We start from the raw sequence: 16515 nt of genomic DNA on the forward strand, positions 1-16515 counted from the left end.
TCTGAACCAGGACTTGAAGGAAAAATCTACACTTTCTTTCCAGTAGAGAGAAGTCACTGTAGGCATAGAAAATCAGATATCTGTGAGACGTGTTAAAGGGCAAAGCATATTTAGACTGTGAGCCTGGAGTTTAGGAAGAAGGAAGAAAGATAAGCATAGCTAATAAAAAGTAAGCTGGTCAAATTTTGAAGCTTTACACATGCAACTTTTATAAAATCACTTTACTGGAAAAAGAATAGGAAAACTCTTGGCTGGCACTGTGAGTTTGAATTAGTGTTTCTGAATGGTTTTAACCCATGTCCTGCTGGAGACCACCTTCTCACTCCACCTTCCATGCATCACCATTATCTAAGAAGCTCTCAGAAAGGCAGACTATAACATAATGGCATGAGGCCGACTAACTGGGTTTTAAATTCTAGCTTAGTCAGACTAATTGTGTATCCTTAGGCAACTTAACCTCTCATGCCTCATCTCTAAAATGTAAATAATACTTTAATTCGCTGAATCTAAGACCACTGATTATAAAACACACCATTATTTTATGTAACAGTAGGGAAAATGTTATCAATTAAACTTTGACATGCAATCAAAGTTTTAAAAACTCATCTTGATTACAGAGATGTTAAAACTGGTGGGGGAGGGAGGGGGGAGAATGAAATACGGTAATTGTATCTACCCCACAGACTGGTTATAAAAACAAGATGAGTTAAAAGATGTAAAACATTTAGTAGAACAGCACCTGGCATATAATAAGCACTCAATGTTAGCATGTAGTTAGGCCAAGCTTCACTTTCTGTAGTGTTAATTCTTTCCTTTCCTTTCTGTAGTTTGTAAAGCAGGAGACAACAGAGTATCTCAGCATTCCCTCAACCTTACCTAAGGCAAACTCATACCCACCGTTGGGAGTTTTAATATACAGCCCAAACCTCTGTATCTAATATAAGGTCTTTTATTATTCTAAAGATTTATGATGTTATGATTCAAGTGTATGGTTATCCTTGTGTGAGGGGCACTGTATCTGACTCAGTTTCACACTGCCAAAGCATGAGGATGGCTTAAAAGTTCCTGGTAAGATCAGTATTTTCCCCAAACAACCCCTGGTTCAAGTTCTTGACATTCAGTCTGGGCAAGTACACACACCAGGTGTACTGCTTCACACTCAGCGCACTGAAGCACCTGTGGAAGCTGATGACTAACTTCTGGAGGAGGCTTTATAAACAATCCCAGATTGCTACACTCAATCATAAGGTTCCACCTGACACTATTTTCTCTACAGATGACAGATCTTGAAAGGATGAAATATATAATCTAAATATAATGTTTAGGATCCAAGCTTATCAAAAGATAAAAGCACAATTTTAAAAAGGGAGGTGGGACTACATGTTTAGCTTTAGGACTATAGCATCTCAGTTATAAAATTTATCTCAACTATCACATACATAAAATTGAATTAGATTACTGTCATACCAAAATAGCATAAAATGATAGTAGTTAGAAATTTTTCTTCAAAATTACCACAAATTAATACATCAAATTGCTAGCTTTATTTTGTGGATGAAAGGACTAAACTTCTGTTACAGCCACTGCAGAGGAACCAAAGTCATGTGGCTGTGATCTATAGGAGGCTGGAGGAGAAAGGCCATACTGGCATAGAGAGTGTAGATTTTTAGTTGACTTAGTGTATTTATATAAAGGGTTATTCATCAAGTAGGGTACTAGAGCAAAAGATTTTTAATCTTCAAGCACTGCAGAAAACAAAGCAGCAGAATTGATCAAAATGTCCTACACTTTGAAAGATTTCCTAGGATGGGAAAAGAGTTCAGATTCCAGTGTCCCGTTTACTGGATATTTTGCCAAAGTAGGTGTGAAGTTAAATGAGAAAGGCGTTAAATATTCACCTGTCTATTACACATTACATCCTGACCAATTACTCTCACAGTCACCAAGAGCTGTCCAGATAATGGCTTCGATAATACTAAGAGCCGAAAATAAAAGATCCTATCGTTATTAATTTCCCTCAGCCTGTCAACCTGTGTCCTAGTGGCATTTTTACAGAGAAAACTAAGATAAAAAATCAATCAGCAAGGACAAGTAAATATCCCTTGATTATTGAAGGATAATTCGTTCTGAAATAAGGTCATGTTTCCTTCTCCCCTTTACACCAATTTCAAAGCAGCGAAGGCCTCCTTTCAAACTGCTTCCAACTTGCTTTCTATTGCCCACTTCAACTCCTGTCAACCTGTAACTTCTTTTCAAATATCTGCGCCAGTGCCTCTTCTTTGTAAAAAGTGTGCAACCAGAATCCTTGAAAGGTTTCTGAATCACAAAGGCTGGCTAACACCTCTACCATTTGGCCAAGGGCATCTTTTGCCAGCTGGCGCCCCGGCAGCAAAGGAAATGGGGCGGCCCTTGCCGCTGTCCAACAGCTCGGCCCCGCTGTCACGGGCCAGAGGACGGACTAAACAAAGGCTAAAAAGCCGAACCCCTGGGGTGCAAAAACGGCGACCCCACTTGGGCCGGCGGTACCCCCATGCAGGGCGGCCTGGCCTTCAGGCGCCTCGGGCTGCCCCCGAGAGCCGCCTGCCCGCCTCCAGCACGCGAGCCCCGGACCGGGCGCATCTCCCCCGGCTCAGCCCGCGCAGGTGTCAGGACCCCGGAAGCCCCTCGGACCGGCCCAGACTGGCTCCGCGGACCCCAGCGCAGGCAGCTGGGGGGTGCCCAAGACCCCGGGCCCTCGACCTAAGGCCGTCTGAACTGGGGTCCGTTCAAACGGCTAGGGGCGCCTGGCTCGCCGCCGGGGCCACCTTGGGGCACGTGGGGGCACCGCCTCCCCCGCGGGCTGGCGCGCCGGCGGGCGACCGCGTGAGCGTGGGCGTGTGTTGGGCGAGGGGGGCGGCCTCCAGCCGCCGCGTCGCCTCCTCCCCCGGCCGGCCGGGACAGGGGGAGGGCCCGCTCACCTCGGTAGCGGCGGGAGGCGAGGTGGCACACCGCGAGCAGCAGCACGGCCACCAGCGCCAGCACCTTGGCGCTCCTCACGCTGAAGTAGTGGTTGATCTCCCGCTTGCCCAGGTTGTAGGCCAGAGCCGCCATCTTGGTTCCTCCATGACAACAGTGCGCGGCGGAGCGGGAAAGGGGCGCCGCACAGGGGCAGCACTGGGGTTGCCGCCGCCGCAGCCAGGCGAGGAGCCGCCGCCAGCACTCGCGGCTGTCACCCGCGCCTCCTGCCGGGGAGCCTGACCCCGCCGCCGCCGCCGCCGCGGCGCCCCCGGCTTCCACCTGCCCCTCCTCGGCCGCGGCCGCCTCAGCGGCCTCCCCCAAACCCCGCCGCCGCTGCTCCGCCGCACGGGTTCCCCAGGTGCCCTGGACGCCCGTCTCCTCCCCTTCCTCCTCCTCCCCTTTAGCCTCCCGTCTTAATAGCGGCTGCGCCTGCAAGGGGGGTCCGGATTCCCAGAGCTCCGGGGTCATGGGCTCCAGACGGCCCTCCGGGGTCACCGGGTCACGGGCGGCGGCGGGCGACGGCAGAGACATGGGGATGTGAGGTGAGGAGAACAGGGGTCCAAAGTGGCCCGAACGCGAGCCCCGGGCTTTCTGTTGGCTTGCTGGCCGCTACCGGAGTCCAAGTTGAGGCAGTAGAACTACTGTTCCGGAAAAGTATACAAAGTCCGCTTCCTCCTACCCCGACACACCCTTTGCTGAGCTTTCTGCTCCCTGAACCTGCCCAACTGGATGCGAAGGCCACCCAGTGTCACCAGGGCTTCTCGTCAGACTAACTGGTCAGTCTGGTCGTCCGGAGATGTTTGCCAGGTGTTGAGGCTGTTGATAGCCCTAGCACTCAACCCACGGGTAAGATTCATAACTCACTCCTTTGGTCTACTTTTCTTGGAACTTTAAAAAAAAAAAATCTGGTTTGCCCAGTTCCAGGGGGTGAAAAGTATCCCAGAGTACAGAGTAGAAGGTACAAAGTGAACCTAGCTTAGTGTAGGTGTTGGTGAGAAAAGGACCCCACTCTTACCGCAAGGATTGTTTAAGTGGATGGGCCAAACATAAAAAACATAACCAACTTCTGGAGCAGTCTTTCCTGCTCCAGAAGTTGGTTAAAGTTCTGTGGTTAGCAATACAGGGAGCACTCCTTTGCCTTCGATAAGTGCTTATTATCCCTCACCCCCCCCCCTTTTTAAGGCGGGGAGGGCGGCGGAGCGGAGCGGGGCGGGGCGGGGCGGGGAGGATGGTATCCTTTCTGCTGCCCTCCAGGTGGAAATACATTGCATCCCTTCCTACTTGCCTTGTTTAGAGTGAGTCATTTGGTTAGTTGAAGTGTTTTCTTCACAACTTTCTCATTTAGCCATTCCTGAACTTGTGTTTATAGGCCCTTCCTAAAATTATAGACTTAGATATGAAGGGACCGTAGAGATCTTGTCATCCCAATTATTTTCACCCGAAGACTTTTTATTATGTTTTCATCCAAGGACCCCCTATCTTGAGAGATTTTGTCACTTAAATGAAATCACATACATCACTGTCATGGATGTAATGCTAATAAGCAATTGAGCTAAATGAGTGTACAAACACTAGGCACTGTTCCCTGGAAATGGTCGCTTAATTTTGGCTGTCATTCTTCTGATCCAAAGTTGATCACACATACTGAAAGAATTAAATCAGATACTGTAAAAAGAAAAACAAAAACAAAAAAACAGATAACTCTGCTAACAGTATATGGGCTACCAATCGCATCCTAGAAATTTCTATGATGTCATCAACAGCAAATTAGAATTTCTGATCAGCTCACGATAACCAGTGTTAGCCTGCAGGGTTGAGTTAATGCCTGCCAAAAGTAAAGGAACTTGATGTTTTATTTAATTGCAATTTCCAGAAGGCTCTCTGAAATATTGTAAATAGCTTGTGGACCACTTTCTTCCTTCCTTCTAGTTTAAAGCTAATCCTTCTCCTCTTCCTGTCCCCCTTTCTTGGGGATGTTGATGATTCCATCAGTTATCTCTATGTCAGTCATACTCTCTCTGTGTCTTCTTTAAACTCTCCCTCTCTCTCCTGGCTGTTTTCCTTCCACCAATAACTTTTTCTTGTGTGTTTCTGTGTGTTTACCTCTTCATCTCTTTCCTTCTCTGACGAATATCTTAGAAAGGCTAGTGTTGACTTTTCAGTTTTCACTGACTCCACTCCTATTCTCCCTTCTAAATAACCCTCAAATATGTTCTCTTTTCTCCATCCCCTTGTTGTTGCCTTGGTTAAGACATGATTTCTTGCCTGGATTTCTTATCCTTTAAACTCATCTTCCTCAGATCTGGCTCAAAAATCCAATCTTACAGCTCTCTGCCATATCTCTAACAGACTGAACTTCCTTAAACTCAAATCTGATAATACTAAAAACTAGTTAGTGGCTCCATGTTTGTTGGCCTACCCCTAAACCATCCAGAATGTTAACTACTAATGCTTAACAGGTTACCTCACCCCTAAGAATCTGATAAAAAAAAGAAACCATCTAATAGGAACTCTTTCAACCTTGCACTACTTGAAACCAAATCAAACCAAACCAAGCAAACAAAAAGCTGACCACTCTTTATTCCTTCCTTTCTTTTTCTTTTTTTAACCAATATCTATTTCCCATTGTACCACAGGAGGTCATGGGGATGAAGAAGACAGGAAAAAGGACTGAAAAGGACTAGCCAGCACAGTAGGAGGAGAACAGTTTTGAGGTGAGAATCTTTTGGTATAATTTTTTTTCTGCTCCACTGTGTCCATTTCATTACTGTTCATACTGTTTATAGTTGATATATAACATTATATTAGTTTCAGGTGTACAGTGTGATGATTTGATGTATATATTGCAAAATGATTACCACAATGTCTAGTTAGCATTCATTACCATATATACATAATTACAGAATTTATTTTTCTTGTGATGGGAACTTTTAAGATTTACTCTCTTAACAACTTTTGAGTGTGCAATTTAGTATTAACTGCAGTTCCTTCTGACTTGAAAAATTCCTCCCCTTCTCTCCCAAAGCTGCCTTTCATCTATGTCCTTGATTGTATCAGTACCATTTCATTTGAGAACCTAGTCACACATGTGGAGAGATGGACACTGGCTCACTTTATTTGTTAACTTTCAGCATATTGTTCCTATAAGCTTATCAAATGGATTCACAGATTATATTATATACTTTTATTTAAACTCACAAAATAGTAAGTGACTTTAAAAATCCCCAGGGGGAATGTGAATTGAAGATGACTCTAATCATATAAATGCTGGTAAGCAAGAAGGATATACAGAAAGGAATCTTCTAATATAAGCTCTTTATCAGCACTGTTACATGGTTAAAAAAAAGTATCAATGTGTATCATATGTATTACATATCATAACTGACACAGGTTATATATTGATTGTATATCAAAAATGTATGTACCTGACATACACATATATGAACAACTTAAATCTGTAAGAAATTAGAAAAAATTACAAAATTATTAAGATTGTTTGAAATAAGAATTTACATCCACTCATCATAAACCATGGGTCTTGCTCTAAATATGTGGTGCTTTGAGATGGGAGTTACTCTGAATATGAAGCCATCAAAATTAACAAGACATTTAGAAGTTAAGCATCCAAACATGAATTAAACCTTTCTCTTTGAGAGCAAAAAAAAAATTGGGGACATTTATGAATGCTTCAAATTACATGTATTGGTTCATTAGTAGAGCAGTGCACTAAATAAATGGTGCATGCTCAAATTTTTAACTGATAGGAATACACAGTCAAAAGCCTAGAATCACTTACTTAGTGAATCACTGTATTCTGTTCGTTAATGCCTTCCTCAAAGCTTTCTCCCTTTGCTAAGAATACTCTGGTTTAGGCTCCAACTTGACCATTGCAACAGGTTTCAACTGGCCTCCTTGTCTCTAATTTCTCACTTTTTTTCAATCTTTTTTTACCAATTGCTGCTTGAATTATTTGCTTAAGGCTTATATTTGATCTTGACATTTCCTGCTTAAAAACTTTGGTGGTTCTCTATTGCAGCAAAGTGAATTCCCAGCGTCTTAACATGTCTGAGGTTGTCTGTGATTTCGGACTAAGCCTCCATTTCTTCTCTCTAGCTCTCATTTTATCTAGCCATGCTAAACTACAAGCCAGGAACATCATATATCTGTTGGTTTTCTCTTACTATTCCCTTAGCTTGAAATTCTTTCTCCCACATACCTCATGTTCTGCTTATTTAAAACTTTTCTGCTTTCTCCCCCCTCCAGTTTTATTGCAGTATACTTGACAAATAAAATTGCTTATAGTGTAAAACATGATGTTTTGATAAACACATACTTTATGAAATGATTACCACAACCAGAAAAACTTCAATTTAAAGACCTGCTACATTTTGTCTCCTCCATGAACCAAGCCCCATGGCTCCTTAGGGAAGTATAACTCTTTCCTTCCTCTGATTTGTCTTAGTACTTTGTTTCTATCTGTGCTTAAGTATGTACTGAGCACAGGCATTGTACAATCAGAACAGATACCTTCCTTCCTTGTGCATATTGAGTGTATTGGGAAATTATCAGTTCTGTCTTTTGGGACATATCCCACTGTGCCTTGTAATTTATTCCGTTATTATGTTTATCTTCCTCTCCATTCCCCTCCCTCCAGATTTTATGCATTGGGGCACAGGGAGTCAGTACTTTTTATATTATTTGTAGGGAAAACTTGTGAAAGACTTAGAAATAGACCAAGATATTATGGTTGTCTTCAGTGGGAAACTAGGCATTGTCCAGATTATCTGATTCTATGGGGCCTCTGAATCTTTCATTGTCTTTGAGTTATTTTACATTGCTGTAAGTTATATAATACTTATAGTAATGCAAATGATTCTTGTCCATAGAAATGCAAATTATATCTCATTGGGATTCAGTTGATTATTGCCCTGTGGATGTTGAGCAGTTTTGAAGTTTTACATTTGTTAAGCAAATTTATTTCATCCTTCTTAATGCCCTTATATATGTGATTCTTTGAGTTCTCCTTTGAACCAATTGTAATATCTTTCTGGTTCCCTCATTAATTAATGAATTAAATAAAAGCTTTTACACATGTTCATTTTATATCTGTATGAGAGTCATGCTATATCCTCTTCTAAAATTTATCTTTTAATATATGAATATTAATATATGAATATTATTACTATTTCTTAAGTTCAGATTAAAGATCATTTAATGAGTAACACTGGAGAAAATTGAGATACTCTTCTTAGAATTTTTAAGATTATGGGATAGAGGAATATTTTTCAAGGTGAATTTGGCTTGTCTGAACAAATGAACAGTTTCCTATAGAAGACTGAAAACTTGTTTCTATTACTGTGAATTCGAATATTGGCCTTTGGATTTTTTGATCAAGTTGAGTGTACCCAAAGCAAAGCAAAGCAAAAACCAAATATCTGATTTGTATGTACTGAAGTATTCAAAAAATGATACAGAACAGTAAGAAATTCTAAAGTATTACTCAATTATTTTATTATATATATATTTTTTTAATCTGGAAAATTTCACCTGAAAAATTTATACAGAAATCTTCCTATTAATCATTTGGACATTTTATAAAGTCAAAGTTTTATACGTGATATAATATTCTTCAGTATAGGAAACACATCCTGAATTCACAGCAGATTCAGACCTGTCCTTATCTTCAGACTGGGAAACACTTGGGAGTCAACCTTAGGTTTTTGATCCTTTCTGTCTAAATTCTCTGCTTACCCCAATTGTATTCTGCTTTCCCACCTTTTCAGCTTCTCTTCTGTCTTCTTTCCTTCTTCTGCCAATTGTAGTGTTCCCCAAATAGCTGTACTTTGGAGAAAGGTCTTCACTCCCTTCCCTGATAGACTCATTCACTTTACTAGTTTGGATAAAGGTGAAAACATAAGAGATGGGGAAAAAATGCAGAGATTGAAGATAGATTTTAGTACTAAAAACTGTTAGAAAATGCTGATAGATAGTTTGTGGGAAGATAAGGAAGAGGCAGAATCAAGGGTGACTTCAGTTTCCTGCTTGAGCAGCTGGTGGCTTCAGGGACCACTTAGTGACCTGGGAAAGACTGGAGTAAGGGCAAGCTTGGGAAGGAGTATCATAACATTTCTTCAGTTTCTTCTTGTTTACATTGAAGTATGTTTAAAATAAAACCCAAACATCCACTACATACTACATTTTCAGGTGTGAAATTCTGCACCATCCCCTCACCCTCAATACACTTTCTCTAGGACAGAAAAATGCATTTCCCACTCCACTCCAAGCTGCACACTTTTCTTTTCAGGGGAAATCAACATTTCCTGTCAACAGTTAACAAATAAAGGGTGGGGGAGAGATGATAGTGTAACAGTTATTTTGCCCTAGGTCTTCCTCAAAGGCTAAGACACATTCTCCTTTCTGTAGAGTAGTTGTTTTAAATTATCTGGAAATTCACAGTTCACTGCTTTAAAAAAAAAAAATCCCTTAGGGAAGGTGAATATGAATAGCTCCCATTGTTTCTCAGGTGAAGGATGTCAACCATTGATCAGATCAGAGTGGGGCAACTTGAAGGGGAGAAGAAAAATTCTAAATGACCTGCCTGGTTTCACACAGCCTTCTGGCCCAAATGGTCCTGACATTTTCATTAGGCAGGTTAAAGAAAACAATAGAGGTTAATTAACTTAGTGGTGTTTCAGCTGAAATGGCCAAAACTGCCCAAGGCCTCAGGTAAGTCTAACGTTGTTAGCAGCATCTTGGCCTTCCACTTTACACTCTATCACCTTTGAACGGCCGTAAGCAAATGAGGATCACTTTTTGTATAACACTGTGTGGCTCACAGGGACATATGAAAATGTATTGGGTAACATCTGTAAAGTACTTTAAGTGATTTATTCTTTAACCAGTTTTTCCTAAGGGATGCTTTGTCTCACATTCTTCTAATTGCCATCTAGCTAGATGATAAAGAGCAATCTTCAACTAAACACTTAGTTGGTTGCAGGAGATGACTCATAGATCTTTTTACTCTGTGCAGGCGGAACATGCACTTACATTTCCCATCATGAAATTCTGCCTTTCTAACTAGCATTGTTATTTTGGGGGTGACATTTAGACATCATTTTTGGTTTGCGGAAGTGGCAGGTACAACTTTGTGGTTGTTAGTAAAAAGTTTTTACTACAGGGATAGAATAATGTAGTAAAAAATAGTGTAGGTTTTGAAAGAATATTCGTGGTTTGACACCGGCTCCACCATTTACTAGGTAAATAATGTGGCAAATCATTTTACCTGTTGAACTTCAACTTACTTACTTGTAAGATGAGATAAGACTTATCACTCAAGGTTGTTTTTATGACTAAATGAGTAATGTATAGTTTTTGACACTTAGATGGTGCTTAATGAAAGATTCTTCCTTCAAAGTTCGTTGACACTGGTAAATTCGCCGGAAGTTTTCTTAAATTTGCTCTCTACCAGTTAACATATATGCCATGGAGACTGGGTGTTTAATTAATAGAAAATAGTCAAGTCAAACATGGATACATTCCTTTAGATAATTAAATAATTCTTGGTTTAGTCTGTTAAACAGTACTCCAGTATGACGTTGAAAGGTCCTGTCACCTACCTTTTTGCCTTATATACAAGTTTTAAATAATTTTAAACAGTCCATTCTTTGGACTCAGCAGTCCATTCTTTTGTTCATAAATAACTTCTAGAGATTTATTTTTGATCACACGCACAAAAGGCTGATTTAATTATGGTTTGGACTGACTGTTTACATAGTTCAGCAAAAGGTATTAACTAACAGTGTGTATAGCCTCCTTGAGCATTTGGTATTGAGCAACTGCAGAGGTCAAAGAATTAAATTTTGCTGAGTAATTTCATTAAGAGATACAAGATTCAATTATTTAAAAGTATTTTTTTTTCTATCCTAAGATTAAGAAACCAAGCCTAAGAAAATCTGTCTACCAAGATTTCACCTCATTGCTTATAGAATCTGGTGAACGCCTCTCCACCTGAAGTCCACATATGCAGAGATTCCTGGCCAGCCAGTGAGTGATGCTGCTTTTGACTTGTGAGGCTTTCACCATGAAACAGGTACCAGGCCAGTATTTGGGGGGTTGAAATTTGTAGGCATTACTTTCACATATAAAATATAGCACTTGCTCTTAAATGATGGGATTTCCATATCTGATTAAATGCCATTTATTTTCAAACTTAACTCTCAGGTATGACCTTGAATGACAATGTCAAAATCTTCTCTGTTGGAGTGCAATGTATAATTTTCAATAAGAATTTGATACTTGGTGAAACGAGAACAACTTCTTTTGGACCCTATGCAAGTAACTGAAAACTCAGTAGAGAAATTTGGTTCTAAAATTTGAAGGAGGCACTGAGAGTTAGGAGCCATTTTTTAAATGTTTCATTTGATGTTGAGAGTTCCATTTGATGTGGAGGGTAAGGGAGCTAGAAATAAATTGCCAAGTAAAGGACTTCTTCATATAAGCATCAGAAAATAGACAATTAGCAAATGAATGTCATCAGTATTCCAAACCAAATAACTATAATTAAATTTACTATCAGTTCATTTAGCTTTATGTATTTATTTCTTGTTCTGCTGCATCGTGGGTTATCAGCCTACTTTCATGAAGTCATCTCTTTCTGAACTAAAATGGGTCCTGGTGGCTAACATCAGAAGATAACAGGAATTAGCTGTCAGTGAGACTAAATGATTATGGTTAACATATATGGTAACTACAATGTCAAAACTGAGGACAGTAAAATTCTCTATTGAATGAAGTACGTAATTTTTTGTAATAATTTGATCAGTGCTTTTCCTGGGAGTAAGACTGTTTTATGGACAGAGAGAGCACTGACAAATCTCCAGGGCCTCCCAGCTCATTCTATCATGTGTGTAATGTCAGAAACATAGATATGAATAATATTTTATCTATAAAATTTACCCTTTAATTTGATCAGTTCTTAGACTGGTGTTGAGTTAATCATGAAACTTACACCATGTCAAGAAAAGAGTTATTTGGGACATCACCTCTTTTATAGGCAAAAAGACAAATCTTCATGAATTTCCTGGGATCTTTATGGGATATTTCAAAGAATTTTTATGTGTAAAGAAAATCCTGAAAACTATTTTTCTGAATCTAAGATATGATTGTGGGAAAGCAAAATCAAAAGAGTTATTAGAATACTTTAGATCATGCATTAAAACAGGCTCATGTGTACCTGAGAAACAATAAATTGGCTACCTAATAAAGTGAGAATACTGTATTCTAAATAAGAAGAAGGTAACATAATTGAAAGGAATCTTAGCTTTTTCAGAAATGAGAAACTTTATGTTTTTGTTGCTTAATAGTCAAGGGCTTGAGAAAGTCAGCACAAACACAGAATACTGTTTTGATGGTATATGGAGTTTCCAACATGCAGACGGATCACACAGAATGTAAAAGAATAACTATTTACTACCCCTTGTTAAGAGAAGACTAAAGAGTTTAAGATAAACTGTCATTTTAATATATAGAAAATGAAATTCTAGTCTTGCATTATTATTATATTTAGCAGTAAAGGATTCATGAGCTCCCTTCTCTACTTTTTAAAACTATCTTACAAATAAACCCATCAAAACAGTGAACTTTGTCAAAATTTGAATACATTTCATTGCTTCTTTTCAGATTCATTATTTATAGTTTGAGGCAAATACAATTTTTTTCCTGCCAATCTATAACTTTCTATACTTATTCAAGATTGTCTTACACAATCATTTTTTACATTCTTGGAAGAACCAGACTTTTAAAGACAAGAATACTCTCCTTTCCTTGAAAACAAAAGCACATTCTATTACCTTGCATTCACGATTGTACTTTTCTTGTACTATTACTTTAGCAGTCGTTGATTACTCATATGCATTATAACATTCAGTTGAAGTAACTAATTTCTATTTCACAGAAAAAACTAGAAAGGAGTGTAGAGGAATCTATCATACACAGCAAATTAACAAAACTCATAAATACATGCATAAGACCCTCTAGAGTCACACACATCCATTTTTCACCTTTTAAAATTAGCAAAATGAACACAATCATTAACATGACCAATAAATATATCCACTATAAGAAACAAAAACATATATATATATATAAATATGTTGATGATCACAATTTCATGTTATATTTCACTTAGAAAAAGATTATCTAGTTGTCCAAGGTTAAGCACTAAATAACTTGATTTAAGAATACTCCAAGGTTTTAAAGTTAAATAAAGATCTTGGTTAAGTTGACATATAACAGCTTAGAAAATCATTTATCAGAATTATAATTTAAGAATTTAAACTGTTTGTAGTCACTTAGCTTAATAATTAGGACTGAGAACTGAGACTCCCCTGTATCAATTTGACTTAATATTTGTTCCAGGAAATTCTTGCCCAGGAATATAAAGCTGTAAGCCCATGAACAGTTTCACTATTTGCTTCAGGAAATTCAATTTAACAATACAGTTTATTCATCTGGCCCAACAGCTCTGTCTCTATCAGGATAATAGATTGCTCACTTGGCCAAATAAGTAGCTTATAAAAAACATTTACTTATCAAGACTCATGTCAAGAAGCTGGCTTTGCTTTGTCCCTCAGTCCTAAACTATTATGTCAAGGACTGCCCTCATCTCAATTATTTTTCTTGTCTTGACAAACCTGCCTTCAACCACTTAAGCCTAGATCCCCAAGCCCTTCCCTCATCTCCCCATTTTGAGACATTACTAAGATCTCTCAAGGTAAGTGTTTTCCCTTACTGCAGTAGGCCTAATAAAATTAGCTTTGACTGATCAGCAGAAACTATAAGTTAATAAATGTGTTGCTTTAAGCTGAGAAATTTGTGGTAATATTATTATGCAGCAATAGCAAACTAATAGGACCACACTGATAACACCAGGCAAGAATCATATAGCTGTTTTCAAACCAAAAGTTATTAAACTAGCCTAAATTTGTAAAAGATTCAACTTTATTACACGAACTTGTGTTTTTATACAGACCTGCTCCTGATCTTAAGCTTTCTGTAAGATTGTTTTGTTAAGCCAGGTTTTACATGTCTGATTTCTTTATTTCCTGAGAAATTTGGGGATATTAGAATAATATAAGTGCTTATTTTTCTTTGTGAACCAATTAGAATGGAGCTATTTGGATTTGAGAGACTTTCTAATTTATTTATATATTCTGGAGATAGGAAAACATCAAACACACAATGAGAGGTAAAGATTTTTTTTCTCAATTATAGATACACAGACTTGCTGAGAGCTTGTAGCTTTAGTTCTACAACCTCAATCGTAGATTAAGATTTAATGCAGAACCATAAAAACTCACCAGAGCAGATCTCAAAGAGATGCTCTACTGTCAGTGAACATAAAATGTTTTCTTGACTGAGTTGAGTTTACATATAGTCATACAAACAAACAAACAAAGAAACAAACCCAAAAAGGCTAACAAACTGGATTCTTTAATTTCTTATCTAATTGATCCCTATCATATACTGACAGAGATCACCTAATGATTAAATCATAAAACCAGACTCCCAAATGCTGCTATCACCAGTGAGGAACAACTTGTTGACTCTGCATAACCAGACTTAAATGTATACAAGATGCCTCTTGACTATGAAATCAAGACTGCCCCAGTGGTCCAGTGTACTCACTAGTCCATGGGTCCAGCTGTGAATTTAGACAAGATGTAAATAGATGAATAGGTTGGGCCAAAAAACAGAAAAAAGGAAATAAAAGCTTCCATGGCTCAGAGAACAATGACTTAGGCTGTTTCAATGTCAAAGAGTTTACATAAGGAGTGGGATGGCCAAAGGGGCAGTATTACTGATGACCTTGAATGTTAAAAAGTGCCAGTGTAACCTTGTTGAATATGTTAAAATATACGTCTTTTTAAAAAGGTAAAATGACAACTTTCATGCAGATGTTAAAATGAATAAATGTTAATGATTTAATTTAATTCATTAATGAGGAAACTTGTGAGGTATTACAAGTTCAAGGGAGAATTAAAATAAAAGATATTTGTAAATCAAGAATATTGAAATAAATGTGCACATGGAGGTAAACCTGGCCTCAGGGGGGCAAATGGGAAGGGAGGAAAATTAATTGACTCTCTACCAGGCATAATTTGCACAATTATAGACAGTAATTATTGTGCATTGTTATCGGTTATCTGCAGCTTGCAGAGTTGTAAGATAACTTGAGAACAATGAAGGACTAGAATCAGATACCTGAAAGGGTGTAATCTAAATAATACACACTCTTTTACATAGAAGCATAATTTTTTCCCTCGAGTGAGTTTGACTGGCTTAATGATGGGAAAGTGGTGAGGCAGATTTGGGAACTGCTTTTGGGGTGGAAACTACATAGCTGTTAGATGCTCAGATGTAGTAAGTGGAAAGGAGGAGTCGAAGATCATTCATTGCACATGTGGCGATTCCCTTGGTGTTTAGTGGTTGCTTCACAAGGCTAAGATAGTGACGTGAAGCATGTTGGGCACAATGAAGGGAAAAGTGAGGAAAATTTTAAGGAGTATCGTTCTAGAAACTCAAGTTCTGTGACAGTGAAAAGAGGTCTTCTGGTGTTGGTGGGGAGGGTTGCCATCTACTCCGTTATCATTAGACTCTCCTTTTAAAGGCCACCTCACATAATTATGCAGTCTAAGTGAAAACAGTGTGTTGGGTCTGTCTGGCAGCTCCTGGGTAAGTCCTTTGGCTTTCCATTTTGGAATTGACTTAGAATATATCAACTTTTTTTGATGCCCTTGATCAGGAATCATTTGTGGACCTACAGAAAATATTCGAGAGGGAATTTAGGAAGGGAACTGTGGGAGACATTGCTCAGTACTTTTCTTTTTCCACTGTGAATTTGATCAGAAAATACTCTGATTAAGGAAAAAAAGTAGTAAGAGGAACTGAAGAAATAGTATCCTCTCTCTCAAAAGTTTTGGAGGAAAAGCAACTGTATGACCAAGGATTTTTTTTTTCATATTAAAGATATGAAGGACACTAGGTTCTTTGTCTATAGCTATATTGTTGTTTGCTTAGCTTAAGGTCTTTTGAAACTCAGTTTTATATCAAAGATCTGCTCTAAATTAGTCAATTTGCTGTTCTGGTTTCCCAACATTTCAAAATTTCACCTTAAATTAATGTATCTTTTCTGTTTACCCCATGTATCAATATGAGGTACTACATGTTTTTGTTCCTTGTTTAAGGAAGGAAGGAAGGAAGGAGAAAAGGAGGGAGGGAGGGCAGTAATGGAGGAAGAAGTGAAGAGAAAGAAAGAAAAGAAAAAAAGGGAGGGGGGACCCTGATTCTAGTTGCAGTTTGATGGCTGACTTGTTACAGAAGAGTTAGTCTGGTCACTACTCTAGACCTAGAATCCCTTTATTTGATTTGAGCACTGGGCAGTAGTAAAACCCCCAAACTACATCTTTCCTTAAACTTTCTTATTCTTTCATTTATACCATCAATCAATAAATATTATTC

The 16515-nt window shown here is 38.7% G+C and overlaps 1 protein-coding gene and 1 long non-coding RNA gene across 4 annotated transcripts in view; one reads left to right on the forward strand and one right to left on the reverse strand.

Moving 5' to 3' along the window:
- CASD1 (CAS1 domain containing 1) overlaps nucleotides 1–3528 on the reverse strand; it is a 41451-nt gene extending 37923 nt beyond the window's left edge. Inside the window, exon 1 of the mRNA XM_072964979.1 lies at nucleotides 2958–3528. Coding sequence (XP_072821080.1) covers nucleotides 2958–3528 — 571 coding nt within the window. The remainder of the gene's footprint in view (nucleotides 1–2957) is intronic.
- A 38-nt stretch (nucleotides 3529–3566) lies between these two features.
- Nucleotides 3567–16515, forward strand: part of LOC107033850 (uncharacterized) — a 58442-nt gene continuing 45493 nt past the window's right edge. For all 3 annotated transcript variants that reach the window (XR_001459379.3, XR_004190699.2, XR_012074489.1), the window contains exons 1-3: nucleotides 3567–3843; nucleotides 5634–5711; nucleotides 10925–11086. This is a non-coding gene — a long non-coding RNA (uncharacterized lncRNA). The remainder of the gene's footprint in view (nucleotides 3844–5633; nucleotides 5712–10924; nucleotides 11087–16515) is intronic.

The sequence above is a fragment of the Vicugna pacos genome, chromosome 7 (genome assembly GCF_048564905.1).
Source record: "Vicugna pacos chromosome 7, VicPac4, whole genome shotgun sequence".
Classification (NCBI taxonomy): domain Eukaryota; kingdom Metazoa; phylum Chordata; class Mammalia; order Artiodactyla; family Camelidae; genus Vicugna; species Vicugna pacos.